The 18,553-nt window shown below is 33.2% G+C and overlaps 1 protein-coding gene across 1 annotated transcript; it reads left to right on the top strand.

Annotated features, from left to right (window-relative positions):
• The first annotated feature begins 6,700 nt into the window (after positions 1-6,700).
• On the top strand, positions 6,701-11,389 carry LOC133316305 (ADP-glucose phosphorylase). The gene is made up of 4 exons (XM_061518041.1): positions 6,701-7,259; positions 8,513-8,803; positions 10,548-10,819; positions 10,909-11,389. The coding sequence occupies exons 1-3, from the start codon at positions 6,792-6,794 to the stop codon at positions 10,806-10,808; spliced, it is 1,020 nt and encodes a 339-aa protein (XP_061374025.1). The 5' UTR covers positions 6,701-6,791; the 3' UTR covers positions 10,809-10,819; positions 10,909-11,389.
• Positions 11,390-18,553: the final 7,164 nt, after the last annotated feature.

Genomic DNA, 18,553 nt, shown 5'->3' with positions numbered 1-18,553 from the left:
AACCATCTTAAGGCCAAACAGCTCCTTGGAGGTTTCAAAGCGTGAACCCTTCCCTGCTTATCATACATCTCTTTAAGATGTAGGATAATAGAGGGAGCATCCATATGCTCATGTTGACGCTGAGCTCGCAGACATTAAAGCAAGCAGTACGCAGACTGCCTGTTCATTGTCCGCCACATGCTGCCTGTGGGCTTCTAAGTCAAACTCAGCAAACCCAGGTTGCCCTTCCGTAGGGGCAATAGGAAGTGGAGCGTCTAGGACATAGCCAATCTTTTCAGAACGCAAAACTATTTTGACGTTCCGATACCAGTCCGTGAAGTTTGGTCCAGTTAATTTATTAGCATCCAGAATTGAGCGTAAGTTAATGTTACTTGCCATGACTCAAAGCTGAAAATAAAGATAGACAAAATAAGTATTTCATGATTAACACCTAATACAGAGACTTTTAAAACGTATAAGGTCCTCCCACTATTTTATCTAAAATCAATGACCCGGACATCCTAGTGGGCTAAGAAAACGACTAGATTTATTAATTTCCGGCTGAGCCTGCAAAATTAATTTATCTGGTGGGTTAATCTAATTAAAAACATCTCTGTGTCTTTTCTTAGGTCATCAGGTTGACAACTCCTTGTCACTCACATCTCTATGTGATAACCTGACACTATTGCCCTAAATATATAGACCCGGCTGAGCCTGCAGTATATATATTTATTTTAACACAAACCATCATCCTAAGTGTCATACACTTCAAATGACTCCTTTTCCCAATGAAATGATAGGTCTTAGCTGAGCTAGAGAGCACTATGACGTAGAAGGGATTCAGGGGTCACCGATGATGGGAGGCAATCTCATGTTAAATAATTTTATAAATGAGGGTTCATTTATCGGTCTCCTTCTTTTAATTATCTTGCATGCAAATTAAACAAGAAATTCTAACTATCACATAGTTAATTTTAGCGGCTTGTCTAATCATGCATACTAGTCGTTAAGTGATCGCGTTTAATGATAAATAAACATACTAGACGCGTTTCAAAATTCAAAATTTTAAATTTCAAATATGTGGATGATCATGGTGCCTCCGTTTTCTCATCCAAGCTATCTTCATGCTCCGGATTATCAAAACGTCAATTCCTCCTTAATTTTCCAACAATGGTCGAATGCTCATCTTGTCCTTCCTTGATTTTCTATGCGAAACTTAAACTAAAATGCATAAAAATAAATCGGGACAAATACAACCCCATTTAACCAAAAAAATAAATTGGGAGAAAACATTCCCATTTAAACCAGAAAAAAAACAGAATTAATAAAACATGCATTCGAAGCACCATGACCATCCAATCATCCTTGTACCTACAAAAATGGTTAGAAACCATACAAGGCATCTTTGCAATTCTAAATCAATCGAATCATCTCCAAAACAATAATTATCAACAATTGATAAAACATGATCAAGTTTCAAAATTTAAATGAAAAAGTTTCTTCCTTTATAGCCGTATAGGCCGCGGCCATGAGGTTGAAGAATCATCCTCATGGTTTCGATTTTCCTATTCCAAATAGGATGGATCGAAACCCCTTAGCCCCAAGACGATCTTGGACATCAATAATGCCTCCACACGGTGATGTTATATCAAAAAGTTAGAACCTTAAACCTTTAAAACGAAATTTTCGATGTGTGAAACATTACATGAAAATGATGAAGATTTCAAAAACTCCTTTTTGAAAATTCGAAGGAAAAAGGACCCCACGCGTTTGCGGCAACGAGCAAGGCTCTGATACCACGTGAAAGTTCGAAACTTTAGCACCATCATTGTCGCACAATGATATGCCTACATAAGGGAAAAATAAAAAAATTTCTGAAAGCGGAATGCATAGACAATCTATGCCCTCATGTGATTTAGAAAGAAAACGCTCATTGAAACACGAGAGGATTTAGAATTACCTTATTCCGATCTCTTGTAGGCTTCAAAAGGATTATGCCCTCTAATGATAGTCCACACAGCTATCTCCAATGTTGCAGCAGAGAACTCTTCTCCTTGATCCTCCTTTGCCCTTAATTGCTTGCTAGGCAAATGAAGGCTAGAGGATTTACAAGTGTTTGATTAATTTTCTCAAGACTGTGATTGTTGTCTTGAGATTAGGTGTGGGGCGAAAAATGGAGAAGAGTAGGTGATGATCTGTTTTCAAAAAAACACAGAGGAGCTTTTCATGTAGAGAGGGGCGAATTTTTCAGTCTCTTGTAGACTTTGAAAAGATGTTTTTTTCTTATATCTTCACAAGTGATCTTTAAAGATTCTTAATTAAAAAAAATCAGAATATTAAATTTAAAAACAAATCTTCAAAGATATTGAAAGATTGAGTAGTTTGAGAGAATATCTCTTCCACCAATTTTGCTAAAATTTGAAATCAACATCTCTCCAGAGGCTCCAAAATTTCGAAAAATTCCAAGAGCTGAAAATATGAAATTCAAGTGTTGAAATTTTGAATTAGATTCTAGAAGAACCATCTTCAAAATTTCGAAATTCATCACCATGATCTTCTCCATTTTGTAGCTCCAACAGTATTGTTTAAATTCTAAATTCAAACAAAACTGTTCAGAAAATCTATATCCAATCTCCATTAGATATCAATCAACAACCCAATCTCATGAGTTCAAATTTCAAATTCAAATTTTAAACTTTTCAAACTTTAAATTCAAAATTTAAACTTCATTGTTATCCTAGTTCGTAATTCAAATTTTGAATTCAAATTTGAAATTCAAAATTTCAAAATTCAAAATTCAAAATTTAAATTTCGAATTTCGTAATTTAAATTTGAATTCGAATTTCAAAATTCAAAATTTAAAAATTCAAATTTCGAATTTGTCCAAAACTTATTTTGGTCAAATCAACTTTTGACTTTCTAGGATCCATGGCCCAAAGACCCTGTTGGGCCTAACTAAACATTTGATCCCATTAGCAAGAAACAATTTCGCTCTAAAGGGCCAAATGTGGCGCATGTGTTTGATTGGGCTTGGAATCCAATTCCAACCCAATTCAAGTCATAGTCTTGATAAAACCCAATAACTTATTATTGGCCCAAACCTGCTTGCAACAAGGAATAACCTTTGTGTGTGACCCATTAGGCCCAATTAGTCACTGACATAAATGAACTTGGACCAATTAAACTCTTTTAACAGGCCCAATTTATTTAATGACCACATAAGACACTAGCAATGCTCTGCGGCCCCAGAACTAACTGAGTTGACCAAGTGATCTACCTTTCTAATTTGGATACCGTGTCGGAATCATCCCTCATATCGTCATTCACATTTAGTCGAGAGCAAGGAAATAGTATCATCTCTCTTGTTGACTAAATATAGCTTTTCACAGAACTAGGAATCTTTTTCTATTGACTCTAAGATTGATCATGACTCCTCATGATCACTTACTATGCATAGATTCCCGAGTCAATTAGAAGTCATCCAAGTTCCACCGGTCTTGTGAACGAATAATCCCTTATAGGGGACTATGAGTCCTCTCGGCATGTCCATCTAGACTCATGTATTCAAGTTATACCCAAGAGTACACTGTTCTCCCCATGTTTCAGGCGGATAGAGTTGTACAGTCAAAGTATAACCCTAGGACATAGTGTTCGATGACATCCTTAAGTCTAGGACGATCCGCACTACCAAACGATGAGAGACTAAACAAATCCAATGATACTTAGTGAAATCCTTGCGGAGTCTCTCTGCGGGTCAGTTCAGTGCTATCTGTTCCTGAACAGATCCACCTACGACATCAGCTAAGGTATCACCATACCTGCATACCATGAGGTCCCTACCTTGTATCTCCATACAAGTAGAAGATGTCGTACTAGTCTTATTGAGATCACCAATGCCCTCTCTTGGTGATTCAAGACTAGGAACATACTTTAGGCAATAGACATATGCTGTCCTCGAGTCCTCATGATCATGATCCCTATCATAGATCCTCACATGAACACCTGTTCTATTTTTGGGGCTTTTATCTTTAATCGGATATTAACCTAATATTAAGGCGAGACAAAATATGAAAAAGATAAAATGTGCTCATATATTAAATAAATCATGAAATATAAGTAGTAAAAGGTGTTCATCTGATGTAACAGATTGTCTCTAGGACACCTATATACTAACAATTGTAACTGTGCTTAATATCATATGTGATGATAACATACCAAATGCATACGAGTTGTTACAAGAGAAGACTTTAATGTTATTAAATTTGAAATGTGATTGATTCCGTCACTTAATTGATTGAACTAAATTTATATTAAATCATATAATAATACGAGTAAATTTTTAAATAACAAAATTATATATTTATTCACTATAAATATAAATAAATGAATTTGAACCTTAAAATATAATTTTTTTAATCTGAACCTTATAATATAATGTTGATTATATAAAAAAAATTATTTTACATAACTATTAATATGTTATTTCTCTTTTTATTTTTAAAGCTTATTAATATCATTAGTGCATAATAAATTATATAAGTTGCATATTATATGTAACTTATAACATATTTCTTATTCATAATTTATAACATATTATAAGTCACAATGAAACCGATAACTCCCACTCGCTTAATACTAGTCTGGAATTCTCCTAAGACCCAAAGAAGTAACATGCCTCTTGAACACAAGTTCAGGCAAACTCTTAGTAACCGGGTCTACAAGATCTACCTCTACTCCTATCCTAGTTGAGTAAAACTCATAGCTGAAGTTGCTTTTCTTGATTCAATATCCACTTAAAATAACTGAATTTGTGAAAACTCAGTTTTTCAAGACTACCACTAGAATATACCAGCATATAATCTCTCGTTCTCCAAAGATAGAGCTTCATATCTCATTGCTAAAAAAGAAAACTCTATTATCGTTTACTGATGCTTTTGTATTTCAAAAATAAATAAATTTACAGAGCCAATATATACCAAAGATGTTATTTGCACAATAATTATGAAACATATTCTGGATGAACATTAATAGGTATTCTGCATGTTTTTCTGTGTGTCCTCTATTTGGAGTTTTCCATATATATATATATATATATATATCATATGTCTTACGGTTAAGATGAACGTGGGTAGTTATGGATAACCCAGTATGGGATCGTGGTAGGGCTTAGGGAGGCCACTAACGTGTGGGCCTTATACCCAGCTAAACGACTTGCCTTAAGTAAGACACGTGACCGGTATAGCTTACTCGGATATAAGCTCTTTTTGGGCTTGGGGGAGCCCAAACTACGAACCTGAAACAAAACAAATTTTAGGATTTTCAAAAAATCGAAAACCGATCCAATCCAAACCGATAAAAATTGGATTGGATTGGAACGGATTTGAAAAAAATCCAAACCGAATTGATGATTACATGATCAAACCGAAGGGATTGGATCAGATGATTTTTGCTTCCAAAACTGATCCAATCCAGACCGCGAACACCTCTAACTTTGCCGGTACACATTTATATCGTGAAGCAGAACCAGTATCTGCACTTTTCATCAGAATCGCGATTTAAACATTATTTGTCTTTCTCAATAATTATTTTAATCTTTCTATATTTATCCAAGGTCAATTATGAAATCATTTCTTAATTTTATAATTAAATTATTTAAATTCCTAATTTAACGGTGCAGGTTCTTACATGGACCATCTTTATTATTACCTTGATGTCAAGCACAGTATTTATTTATTTTTCTATACATGATTATCTTAATTTGATTGACCATTATGATATATTACACGTACAAAAAGCTAGAATTAGATACTTCATAGTATTGATTTAAATAAAATGCATCAAGGAGTATTAGAGTATAAAGTAGAATAGCTTTCGATAGACTCACTCTATAGGATTATTTCTCATATAATCTGTTGTAGTTAGTTAGACTGTTATGCTGTTGCTGACTCAACCTTAAGCTTTTTAAATAGATTGTTCATCTCTCACACTTGTAACTAATCTATTATAGACATCATTTAATATTAAGTTGATGAAAGAAATAAATTGTTGTTTGGCCATCACCTTAGAGTCATTAATGTAACATACTTAGAATCTATTATAGACATCATTTAATATTAAGTTGCAAATCATTTATCTATTTTATCTTTTAATTAAGTCTTTAATAATTACTCTCTTCTATTTTATCATAGTCGTATTAATAATACCTGCTTTATTACTTGAATATGCAAAACATAAATATTTTTTTTTAAAGTATTAGCATCATTGTTTAATTTGAGAGTAAAAAAAAGTATTATAATTGTTATTTATACTTTAAGTGATGTAATTGAATGTTTTTGTTTTGTGAAATTTTATTGATAAAATTTATTTAAAATTTGCATTAATTTTTATGATACAAATAAATCATATATATTTTCTTTCGTGCAACACATACATTAATTCAAGGGTTAAAGTTTTGTTATCTGATAGCAAGTAAAAGAATTTTGGTTTATCAAAAAAAAAAAAAAATTGCAGCACACACAAAATATATCACATCACTTTATTTCCTTTTTTCTTTTTTCTTTTTCTTAATTAATTAGAGACTTCATCATTGATTGTGTGTGCTGTAAAAAAAGTCTTACTTTGCATCAACGTAATGAAACTTAAACCCTTAGTTTAATATTAAGAAAGTAAAAAAAAAAAAAAAGAGAGAAAAAATAAAATAAAAGAATCAGGTGCAGTTGGGAGAGACTGTCCAACTGGTAAAAGGGATTCCTAATAAAGACAGGTATGAGACTTAAAATTGAAAACCAGAGTGTGGAAGACAACAACGTAAGATGATGGCATCTTCCTCAGGAAATCGAAACCCAGAACTGAGGAAAGACGCTGTTTCGAACCGGTGGGTGATTTTCTCACCCGCAAGAGCCAAAAGACCCTCCGATTTCAAATCCAAATCACCTTCCGACCCGAACCCGAACAACCAACAACAACACTGCCCCTTCTGCATCGGCCACGAGCACGAGTGCGCGCCCGAGATCTTTCGGGTCCCGTCCAACAACCCGGATTGGAAGATCAGGGTCATCCAGAACCTCTACCCCGCTCTCTCCCGCAACCTCACTGAACCGGGCGACGCCAGTTCCGGTTCGGTTTTAAATGGGTTCGGGTTCCACGACGTGGTGATCGAAACCCCGGTTCACTCGGTTCAGCTCTCCGATTTGTCTCCTGAAGAAATTGGCCAGGTTTTTGTTGCTCATACCAAGAGAATCGAACAAGTCGCGACCCATGACTCAATCAAATACGTGCAGGTTCGTTCTCTTGTGTGAACTCTCGCCTTTGAATTTTCACAATCTTCTTGCACCTTTTTCATGTAACTATATAATTTAAGAGGTTTTATTAAAATTAAAATCACTCTTACACCATTCCATAATTTTATTAATTAATTTAATCACAAAAATAATAATATAAATTCGGGTACGTTACAATTTTTTCCCCTAACAATCATTAATAAATTCTGTTAATTTAATTTGTAATTAATTTGATTTTGATTTAATAATAAACATAATGATTATAAGAGTTTGTAAAGAAAAGTAAAGTTCTAAGTATAATTAACTCAAAATTTCATTAATTTAAAATTATTTAATATATATCAAAATTAACTTAATATATATTTTTGAAACGTGTGAGAATAGAACTATTGGATTATATTTTTATCGTTATTTAATTTTTATTAAGATTTGACACCAATAATAAAGATGATAAATATTTACATTAAACTATTTAATTAATGAAAATCATTTTTTATTTTTATATAAAATTATTGAATGGTGTAAATGCATTAATTCTTATAGTAGTGTAAATTATTCCTTCGCATGTAAAAATCTTTTGTGTGAACTCGTGGCTTTGAAATTTCGGAATCTTCTTGCACCTGCTTCATGTTACATGTTCCAATAAGGAATGAAGTTTGATATATATAAGAGAGAATGATGTAAAGAAAGGAAGAGATTGACATCACTAGTAAAATTATGAAACTTAATTTAGATAAATTAGTAAAACATGTCTTAATAAGTGCGAAATAGATTGACGTGGAAGAAAAGCTATTAGTATTTATGAGGGATATAATTTTATTTTTTTTATTTGCTTATCTAAAGTGGATGTATGTGGGATATAATATTTTTTTTTTATTTTTTATTTGTTTATCTATAGTGGATGGACATGGAGCGGTGATAAAATTGCTCCTTTGAGATGAAGAATTCATGACTATAGTTTCTTTATAAATATGTAAGGGGTAAGGTTACATATGAGAATTATCCTCACCCCTACCCTCGCTAGTTGGGATTCAATGAGAAGTGATTTTATTTATTTGTTTGTTTATCTATTTATTGTTTTATTATATATATGCTTATATTATTTTTCTTTAATCTATTCTTACTCTTATATGGGTTTATATACTCATTCCAATTAGTTTGGGATGAAAGCAATATTAATGAGGATGTTTCTTGCACCTGTTTCATGTAAATGTATTTTTCACGTATAAACTTGATTTTATTAATGTGTGAAGGTGTTCAAAAACCATGGTGCTTCAGCTGGTGCATCAATGAGTCATTCTCACAGTCAGATGCTGGCACTGCCAATTATTCCACCTAATGTTTCAGCCCGTGTTGGAAGCATGAAGGATTATTTTGATCAAACAGGGAAATGTTGTATTTGTGAAATTCAATCGGAGGATCTTTTGATTGATTCATCGACCAACTTCTTTTCACTGGTTCCTTTTGCTGCTACATTTCCTTTTGAGATTTGGATTGTTCCCCGGTATCACTCTGCTCATTTCCATGAATTGGATGCTGAAAAGGTAACACTTGTTATTAATACTTAGGTTATGAGGCATGGACTGAAGGATTAATTTTAGTTGTTTTATGAGACCTGGTGCTAGTTTTATGATTTCTGCAGCCCTTATGTGACAGAAATATATTGAACAAGTATATAATTTTAGTTGTTTCCATCACCTTTATGGTATTTTAGAATATAATTGCATTATATATGGTACTTGAATCCTATCAGATTGGATATGGAGAGCGCTTAGAAATTATTATAGGACTTGGGGATGCCAAGTTCTAATGGGGAAGCTGTTAGGTGTTATAGAATAAAACTGAGTAGCAAATGCTTTTCATGTCTGCTTCAAGTTTGGTAAACCTGAATAGTGTTTGTCTAAATATTCTCTATACGATAGTTGTTAATAGCGAATAGCATTATAGCAATAGGGGCTCTTCCCGCTATAGCACATAGCTTAGCTCAAACTAAGCGCACATTATATTAGATATATTTAATATAGTTCAAAAATGATATTTAAAACCACTAATGTTTATGAAAACCTTAAATTCAAATTGCAACTCATACAACTTCACAGTCATCCAAATTTTTAAGTTAACCATAAAATACATCAAAGACTTAAATCTTAAATTATGCCCTTGTCAAAAATTTGAAAGAGTTAAGCAGTCTAGGCATTATCATAAATATGTCCATGTTAGGGGGATAGGCATGGTGACAGAAGCTGAGGCTAAGAAGCATGGGGTGATTGGACAGTGAAATACAAAATACAAAAACTGAAAAATAGAACTAAAAAGAAAACATCAATAACAACAAAAAACTGTTCGCTGTGAAGACCTGTGTGTTTCTGAGTTTGGGAAAAAAGAAAAATAGGGGAAGAAGTGAAAAGGTTCAACTGAGGCAAGATTGATTACCTGAACAGAGCTGCTGGAAAACTGAGCTCTGAAGAAGACACAAGCAATGCTGCAGCGGTTGAACTCAGAATTTGGCATTTATCTGTAAGAGGATGTTGATATCCTTGTAAGAGATGGATGGTGACCTATAAGAAATGATTTAGTGCCCAACAGACCTTGGAAATTTGAGAATTTATTATAATAGCGTAGATTGTGCATCCTTAAAATAGCACAAATATAATACCAAAAATAAAAAATAGCACAAATAGCTTCCGCCATTGCTACACCTTGTCGATTTTGCAATGCTATGTGTACTTGAGTATGTTCAACCTAAGATGGGAAGATTGGTGGTTTGCGGTAAGGACCGAGATAGAGGCACTGGTATGACTAGGTCTCACATGAGTTGGCCTGGGTGCTTAATGGGAGAAGTCCATCATAGGCTAAGAGGAGCAAAGTGGAAGTGTGTTTAGAGGTTCCCACGCGTGAGTGTAGAGGAGAGATGCATGCAAGAGGGGAGGCCAAAAGCCCCCTTTTCGTGTGTGAGCCTGTGTCATATAGTTAGTTGGGGAATATTCCAGAGGGGTGTGCACACTAGGTGTGTGGGAGACATAATCCTCATGATGGGGATACGATTGTGTGAGGGAATCAGTCTAATGATGAGGGAAAAGGATGTTTCGTTCTATAGTGGGATGGTGGATTGGTCACACGGTGATCCCAAGGCACCTATCCACATCACTATGGTTTTGGCATAGCACAGATCCTCAATTTATTGTTGTAGCATAGTCAATTGCACACTATTATGTATATGTGCTAATTTCTCCTTTTTGTGGTTTGAGTCCAAAGGTTGATTATTATTTCTTGTCATTTATTTTGCAGGCAGTTGATCTTGGAGGTTTGTTGAAACTAATGCTTAGGAAGATGTCTTTGCAGTTGAACAATCCACCATTCAACTTTATGATTCACACTTGTCCACTGCATGGTAATGAGTCAGAGTTAGCATACACTCATTGGTTTATACAGATAGTACCTCAGCTAATTGGGATAGCGGGTTTCGAGATTGGAACTGGGTGTTACATAAATCCTGTTTTCCCCGAGGATGCTGCAAAGGTTCTAAGAGAAGTAAATGTTCCAGAGTAAGGATAAAGCAGGTAGAAACATATAGGTAACTTAATCTCAAACGTGTAAGCTAATAAAAAAAATTATTCAAAGGTATGAAGGTCAAGTTTTTTTGTTACAGGTTGTATACTTTGAGGCTCCTAGTGAGGGAGTTTACTTTATTATTAGTCCGAAAACCTTGAGGTATTGAAAATTTGAAATGAACTATTCATAGTGTATAAGTAGATTTATTGAGAAAACAATTATGCTGAAAGGGGAAAGGCAATTGCACTCTGGATAATTTTCTTCAGGTGCATTTGAGGGAATAATTCCCCTTGCTTCTGGCCCAAGGTTTGAAACCAAGTAATCAAGATGGATAACACACCTCCTTATATATTTATGCTTTTAGTTATAATTTGAGTATCTTGATTGAAATATGAAGGATCAGTTTGACATGTAATATTGTCCCGTATCCTGATCGTGATTCTTGTTGCTCTTTTTATTTCTAGTATTTACATTGATTCTGGAAGATATTGGTTTGGAGTCTTATCAACAAGAAAGATGGAGCTAGTGCTGTTGACTTTGTTATCCTTTTTTGCTCCACATTTAGTCACGTGCCTCCGAGATTAGATAATGGTGAGAAAAATATAGTGAAACTAGTATAGGGAAGTTGAATTTTTAGACGAGTATGTTTGATTGAATTCATGTATTGTTCAGTTCTTACTTTGTGTTCTCAGTCTTATCCTTAAAAATAATGGGAAAAATGTTTCTGCAGTTAATGCAGATAAGTTATCTACATTTATTCCCAAAACGACGTCGTTTTGATATTGAAATCTTAAAAAATTATAAATATAAAGACTATTATAACCCTGAAATAAATTAAAATTACAAAAACATCATGATTTCCGCCCCAAAACGACGTCGTATTGGGTTTACTGCAAATAACTTATCTGCAGTAACTGCAGAAAAAGCGAACCCAAAAATAATTTATTCTCTATTCTTTTTCTCTTTCTTTTGTTTTTGGGTTTTTTTTTCCCATTCATTCTGTAGTTTTTGTAAGGGAAAAAATGAAACAAAGTCAAACCATTATTGGCTAGGCAGAGTGAGAAAATTTATATGGGGGCCAAGATATGGCAATTCCACACAATAGGCCAATGACTAGTCACTCTCTCAAGGGCTTTATGAAACGGGGAAGAATGACCAAAATGTTTTACTTATGAAGATGGTTTTTTTAACTAAATAATAACATGATTTATCCTAATACAAGCATAATTATACCATTCAATATGTTTTTTCTATATTTGTTCATACATGGTTAAGTATCAAATTAACTCAACTACTAATTTACTTTTGTTAATCAATAAAATGATGAATTAGAGATTAAGAAAATGAATAGACTATTGGTTAAGTACATGTAATTTATTACTTAAAGGTTACTTGATTAATTTATATATGAACTATAATATAATTACAAAAGCTAAATGAGCTACCCCTTTGTGTTATTTTTCCAAAATTCACTTGTCAACCTAAAACTCTGTTTAAGTTCAAGCTTCGGCTTAAATTTCGGCCCAGTTTTTAAAGCTGGTTTAGATTCAAATGACCAATTTGGGTTTGATTCAGATTCAATTTATTTCACAAATAAGCCCAGTTAAACCGATTTCATTTACACAAAGCAACATAAAACTAATCGCCTGAAGAACCAATTTTAATATGGGTTATGAGCATGATTGAACCTTAATCGAATTAATTGGATACTTGATAAATAAGTGGAGAAATTAAAAAAAAAAAAAAGTATACTTGATTTTACATTTATACAAAATATATGGCTTCGGCTAATTTATTTGTAATTGATGTGACTTGAATGAAGCCGAATTTTCATCTAGATGACTCATTTTGCATAATACAACTGTAACATTACACTTAGTGTATTACCTCATTTATGACATTAAGTGCAACTCATTTTGTTATTAAACACTTAGTTAATCCTTAAGCAAGATGCTTACCTTAGATAACTCAAACAATTGCCAACATTGGTGAAAATGTGTATAAACTTTTTTCCTTTCACATGAGCATGTTGGTTCATCACTTTTTTTGACCTTAAACCATGGTCCATGACTAATCACTTGAAAGTTTTTGAATAACTTGTGAAAAAGACCTTTGATACATTTCGTAACCTCAAAACAATTTTATCAAGTCAAGGAATTGCACTAAAAGTGATTCAAGACAAAATTGAAATGCTTTGCAACTCAAAAGCGACAATACTTAAGTTATGTCAAGAAAGTATTTGAATACTTTATTGACTAGTATTCGAATACTTGTGCTGCGAACAAAATATTCGAATACCTTATGAAAAGTATTCGGATACTTGATGAAGTATTCGAATATTTAGCGAAAAGTATTTGAATCCTTATTGGACAGTAAGCATTCTAACGGCTATAAAAGCAAGTTTCGTACCAACACTTATATAAACTCATTTATTGCGATTCAGAAACATAAGAATCATTGTTCATTGATTTTACAATAATTCTTGATTATTCTCATTGAATCAAACACATTTATTACTTGTTCTTACTCATATTGATCATAAAACTCCTTTGAACTTCATTCTTCTGTCATTGATTAATACCCATAAGCTTCAACTTGTATAATCTATACTTTAAGAGTACAAATCTATCTCTAAACACTCTCCTCCTGTTTATTTGAGTTGAGGTTAGTGAGACCCTGGTGAAAAGGTTGCTCATAGCCTAAGAAAGTGAATGGAAGTGTAAAGATTTCAAGAATCGAAAATATTGAAGGTTGTAGTGGTTTGTCAAGCACCCTTGAAGCTTGACCATTAGTGGAAAGTTGATAGAGCGGCTTCAATCTGGACGTAGGTCACGGTGGTGATAACCGAACCAAGATATATCTTGTTTGCAATCTCTCTAACTCCTTATCTCTTTACATAAGCGTTGTTAGAATACTTGAGCATATTTAAATTCATATTTTGCATATTATTCGCTTGTGTTAATTTCCATTCTTTAGACTTTACTTGTGTCAAATCATATATACTCAAGAAATTCGTTTTCAAGAAAGAGAGTAAGACATTTTGCGAAAATATTTTTAAAACTCAATTCACCCCCCCCCCTCGCGCACTCTTGAGTTTGAGGACACTTGTCCAACAATTAGTCTATAAACTAATCATACAATCTAGCCTCTAGTGCTTGTTCATTGGCCTTTATACCAATGCCTAATAATTCTATATGAATGCAATTATATCATAGTTCTAACAATAACCAATCATTCATCCAATTGACCAACACTCCCCAAGGGGTGTGGTGGAACACCAAGTGGGACTAATCTCAAGGTTCAAAAATTTACATTTGTGGATTAAGTTTCCAAACATTTATCCTCTTAGTTCCACAAGTCACACTTTTACAACCTAATTTGATGTGTGAACTCATTTAATACCAATACCCTTCAAGAGCATAAGATTAGGAGACTTACCCTAATTTTACAACCTAATTTGATGTGTGAACTCATTTAATACCAATACCCTTCAAGAGCATAAGATTAGGAGACTTACCCTAAATTCTTGAATTTCCAAGAGCCAAACCTTAACCTAATAATGGGTCCAAGGTTTGTTCCTTCATTGAATCACTTCTAATCTCAACACTCCTACATCAAACATATATAAATCAACCATCAATTTCATCATTCAATCCACAAATCAAAAAACCACCAATTTACAAACCCTAGATTTACAAATCCTCAAGGAAACTGAAAAAGGACCATGAATCCTTACCTTTATCACTCTAGAACTTGTAAGAAGTGAAGCTCCAAGCATCAATAGAGGAAAACCTCGTTTCTCCGTCCTTTACAAATGGCACCTCCAAGAAGGGTCCGAGAGAAAGATGGATTTCTCCATTTTCCAAGCTTCTAGGTTGTGCAAATGTAAGTGGGCTTTAGTCTCCAAGGAAGATTTTGGGGGAAGGATGAAGAGGGGTAGCCATTGGAGCTTGCTTCATCCAACAAAATGCTTCAAAAAGAGGAAAAAAGAAAGCTCATCTTTGAAGGATATAATAACCTAAACAACTCAATTAAATAATTAGGAATTATTTTATGGTTTTCCTTTACTTTAACTTTTGATAAGAATGAGTTATCCTTTAATTTAACTTTTGATAAGAATGACTGATCACTAGAGTGTAAAAAGGAGAAAAGAAAAGAAAAAGAAGATAACAATGAGTTATCCTTTACTTTAGCTTTTGATCACAGTTGCTTTCTGCAGTCAATTCTGAAAAAATGTATCAGGACAAAACGTACATAACAAAATCAGGCAAGGACATATGTTGTCGAGCCGACCAGCACGTACAAAGGACAGATACGCGGACAAACATGTTGAACACCTACAGATGTCAGAAGATCGTCCTTGAAAAGGCAACAACACAAGACAACTCAGACCTAATCTCTACCCAATCAATTGCATCTGCCTGATCAAGAAAAGAGGGAAAGCCCTCAATCTTATGGTGCAAGGAATAATCAGAACTAATCACAAGAATGCCATTGCCTCTCTAGCCTATAAATAGAAGATCAAACAAGACAAAGGCATTGTTCACTTGATCGATCAACTTTTACTTTTATTTCTAGATCAAGTTTCAAGGGATTACTCTCTACTCTTTTCTTTACTTCCCATTTATATGAAATCAGCCACCCTTTACATTTTGGTTTTTAGTATTCCATGGAGTCTTATTTTTGCATTTTGAGTCTGTAACTTCTCTTCTACCTATTGGTTTTTAGTATTCACTAATTAATTCTCGAAAAATCTATTTCTGATCCAATTGCTCTGAATTTTTAATCTGTTATAATAGATATGTGTATCTTTAATTTTTAACAAACCACACTCAATTTGAAGTCCTACAATTCCATATATGAATTTTACAAAACAATGGCCAGAATTGATTTCTACCAAGTTAATGAATTTTTTCAACTTTCAATGATTCAAACTTGATCAATTCAACTCCATGAACACCGAAGACCATGAATACATACTAAAACCAATCATAAACACATGATATCACCATAATAATATTCAACCATATTCAACCAAAACCCTACAATTCATAATTTGAAAACTAACCATTTAAACTTGAATTTCTTGACACCAATGCACTCCAATGAACTAGAGATGATTCTTCAACCTTTAAATCAAGAAAGAACTCATCTTTAGACCCATGAACAGTACCTAGGTTGTGACTTTCAAGAGAAGAAATCCAAGGATTGAAGGCTTCTTTGGAGAAACAAAGCTTAGGGATTTGTTCTTTAAGCTTCAATAATCATTTTTTTGAAATAGATGAAATGAGCTCTCTAAGTTCTTCTATGGTGGCTGGACATGGAGAAGAAAGGAAGTGTAGAAAATTTTATGGTTATGAGAAAGAAATAAGAAGAAAACACTTACAAGCTAAACTAACCACTTTTGTTGACTTTCTTTAAGTTTTTAACCAATTGTATTTGATAACTTGCTAACCGCTTCTCTTCCTTCTTCTTAGGTCATTGAAGGAACCAAAATGGAGAGGGATGATTGACTTGCTTCATGAAAATATCATAGTAACTTAGTAATTAAGCTTAGTTTGTTAACTAACCATTACTTTGACCTATAAGAAATTTCATTGGTTGTTTTTATTATAACTTTGACCTAATTTTAATAATTAATCTAATCATAATTAGACTAATTTAAGGTCACTTTAAACCCATATAATTTTCCATATAATTTAACTTGACTGACAGAATTCAGTTCAGACCTAATTTCATCAAATTACCAAAATAACCTTGTTTTACCGAATTCGCATCTATGTCTCTCAACATAACTCATACTTCTATTTAGGTCTTAATTGACTTGTTTGGCATGAATTGTATCCTTATATTCATAATCATGATAATTTCATGATTTAACTGTCAGAATTCTCACTGAACCAACAATTAACTCTTAAACATGTACTTAATTCCTTATTTAGCAAATCTTAGTAGTAAGGGTTGTTATAAAAAGTCTTCTTCCATAAACTCTAAGAAAGATCCATGAACTATTTCATTATCTCTTTCTATGCACAGATTCTTTTGACTTGTTCATCGACACTCATGCTCTCCGATCACACCCGCAAATACACTATGCTCCTAATCTTTTAAGAGGATATAGGTGTGCCCCAAATTATGACATTCAGACACAGTATACGATGACAACCTCAAGTTTGATGATGATCCACACAATATAGCGAAGAGAGATGTTACTGATCCAATGATACTTCTATAAGTATCCTTGTCGAGTCTCACAACGAGTCAGTTCGGTATGCCTCAGTCTAATACGAACCCACCATGACATAGGTTAAGGCATCTCCATGCCTACACTCACGAGTTATATACCTTACATCTCCATGTAAGTAACCTACTCTTATACTAATCTGATCGAGATGACAAACGCCCTTCATTGGTGACTCTAGAATACAAACAATTTTAGAGCATAGTCATGAAATGAGCTTGAGTCCTCATAATCACGAGCTCATCATAGATCCTCAAGGCACACTTGTATTATCCCAAGGGATTATCTGTTAACGCATATCATGAAAAGATATAGTCAATATAAAATAGATAAAGCATACTTATGTAAATAATAATCATAAATGCTCTGTAGTATAATCAATGTCATCTGACTCTCAGGACAAATGATACCTTACAGAGATGATGAATCATTTTTGGCTTGTCCATTTATATTGATCTGGCTTGTCCATTTATATTGATACCCTCTACTCATACGCAAAAGTACATTGTTCTCCCCATATTTTTGGTGAATAAAGTTATATAATTAAAATATGACCCTTAGACATAGTATTTGGTGACAACCACAAGTCTAAGAATGATTTGCACTACAAATAAAGAGAGACTATATCCAAAGACACGTGTTATAAGGATTCTTTTATGAGTCTCTTGGTGGATTAGTTCAACGTGACTCTTAACAATAACAAATCCATCCACCCAAATCCTTCGTGGTGAAATTTTCTAATTATCAAGTCTTTGTGGATTGTAGCAAGAGAATGTGATTCCCTATAAGCAATATGATGTATATATATGGCACTAGAAAAAATAATAACTTTTCCACTAATATTCTTTTATACACATGGTTCCTCCTCGTTTTTTGACAAGGTTATTAATCGTAATATCTCATCAAAATGTAGGTTCGAGCTTTATGATACTTGCTTTAGAGGATGTTTGGATTAACTTTTAAAAAAAGTTACTTTTATGTCCTGCTTATTTTAAAAGTGCTTCTTATAAAAGTTTAAACTATTTAGATTTTTAGAAAATATAATTTTTTTTTGAAAAATAAATTGGCTTTTGACTTTTGCTTTTTTGAGAAGTTAAAATTTTTAGCTCCTGAAAAAAGCAGGTTTTTGACTTTTTTTATGACTTATGTTTTTTTTAAAAGCAGTCATCCAAACGCACCTTACAAAAAAAGTGCTTTTTTTTGAAAAAAGAAGAAGTAACTTTTAACTGAAAAAAACTCATCCAAACATACTCTTAACCCATATATTTAACTTTTGAAGCTTAAGTACCATATGCTAGTGGGCTACAAATTCAAAACCTTCAATTGTGGCATATAGAATTCAAAATAAATTCGAAACTACTAAAATTAAATTAAACCAATTTGGATAAAAATAAATAAATTTCCCCAAAATCAAAGTAACACAAATGCTTCAGAGAAGAAATTGTATATTTACGAACCCAAAAAAAAAATTGTACTGTATCAAAATATTGTACATTTACTA

The sequence above is a fragment of the Gastrolobium bilobum genome, unplaced genomic scaffold (assembly GCF_033153095.1).
Source record: "Gastrolobium bilobum isolate Gb01-03AN ecotype WA unplaced genomic scaffold, APGP_CSIRO_Gbil_v1 utg13281, whole genome shotgun sequence".
Taxonomy (NCBI): domain Eukaryota; kingdom Viridiplantae; phylum Streptophyta; class Magnoliopsida; order Fabales; family Fabaceae; genus Gastrolobium; species Gastrolobium bilobum.
This window is presented reverse-complemented; position numbering and strand designations above follow the sequence as displayed.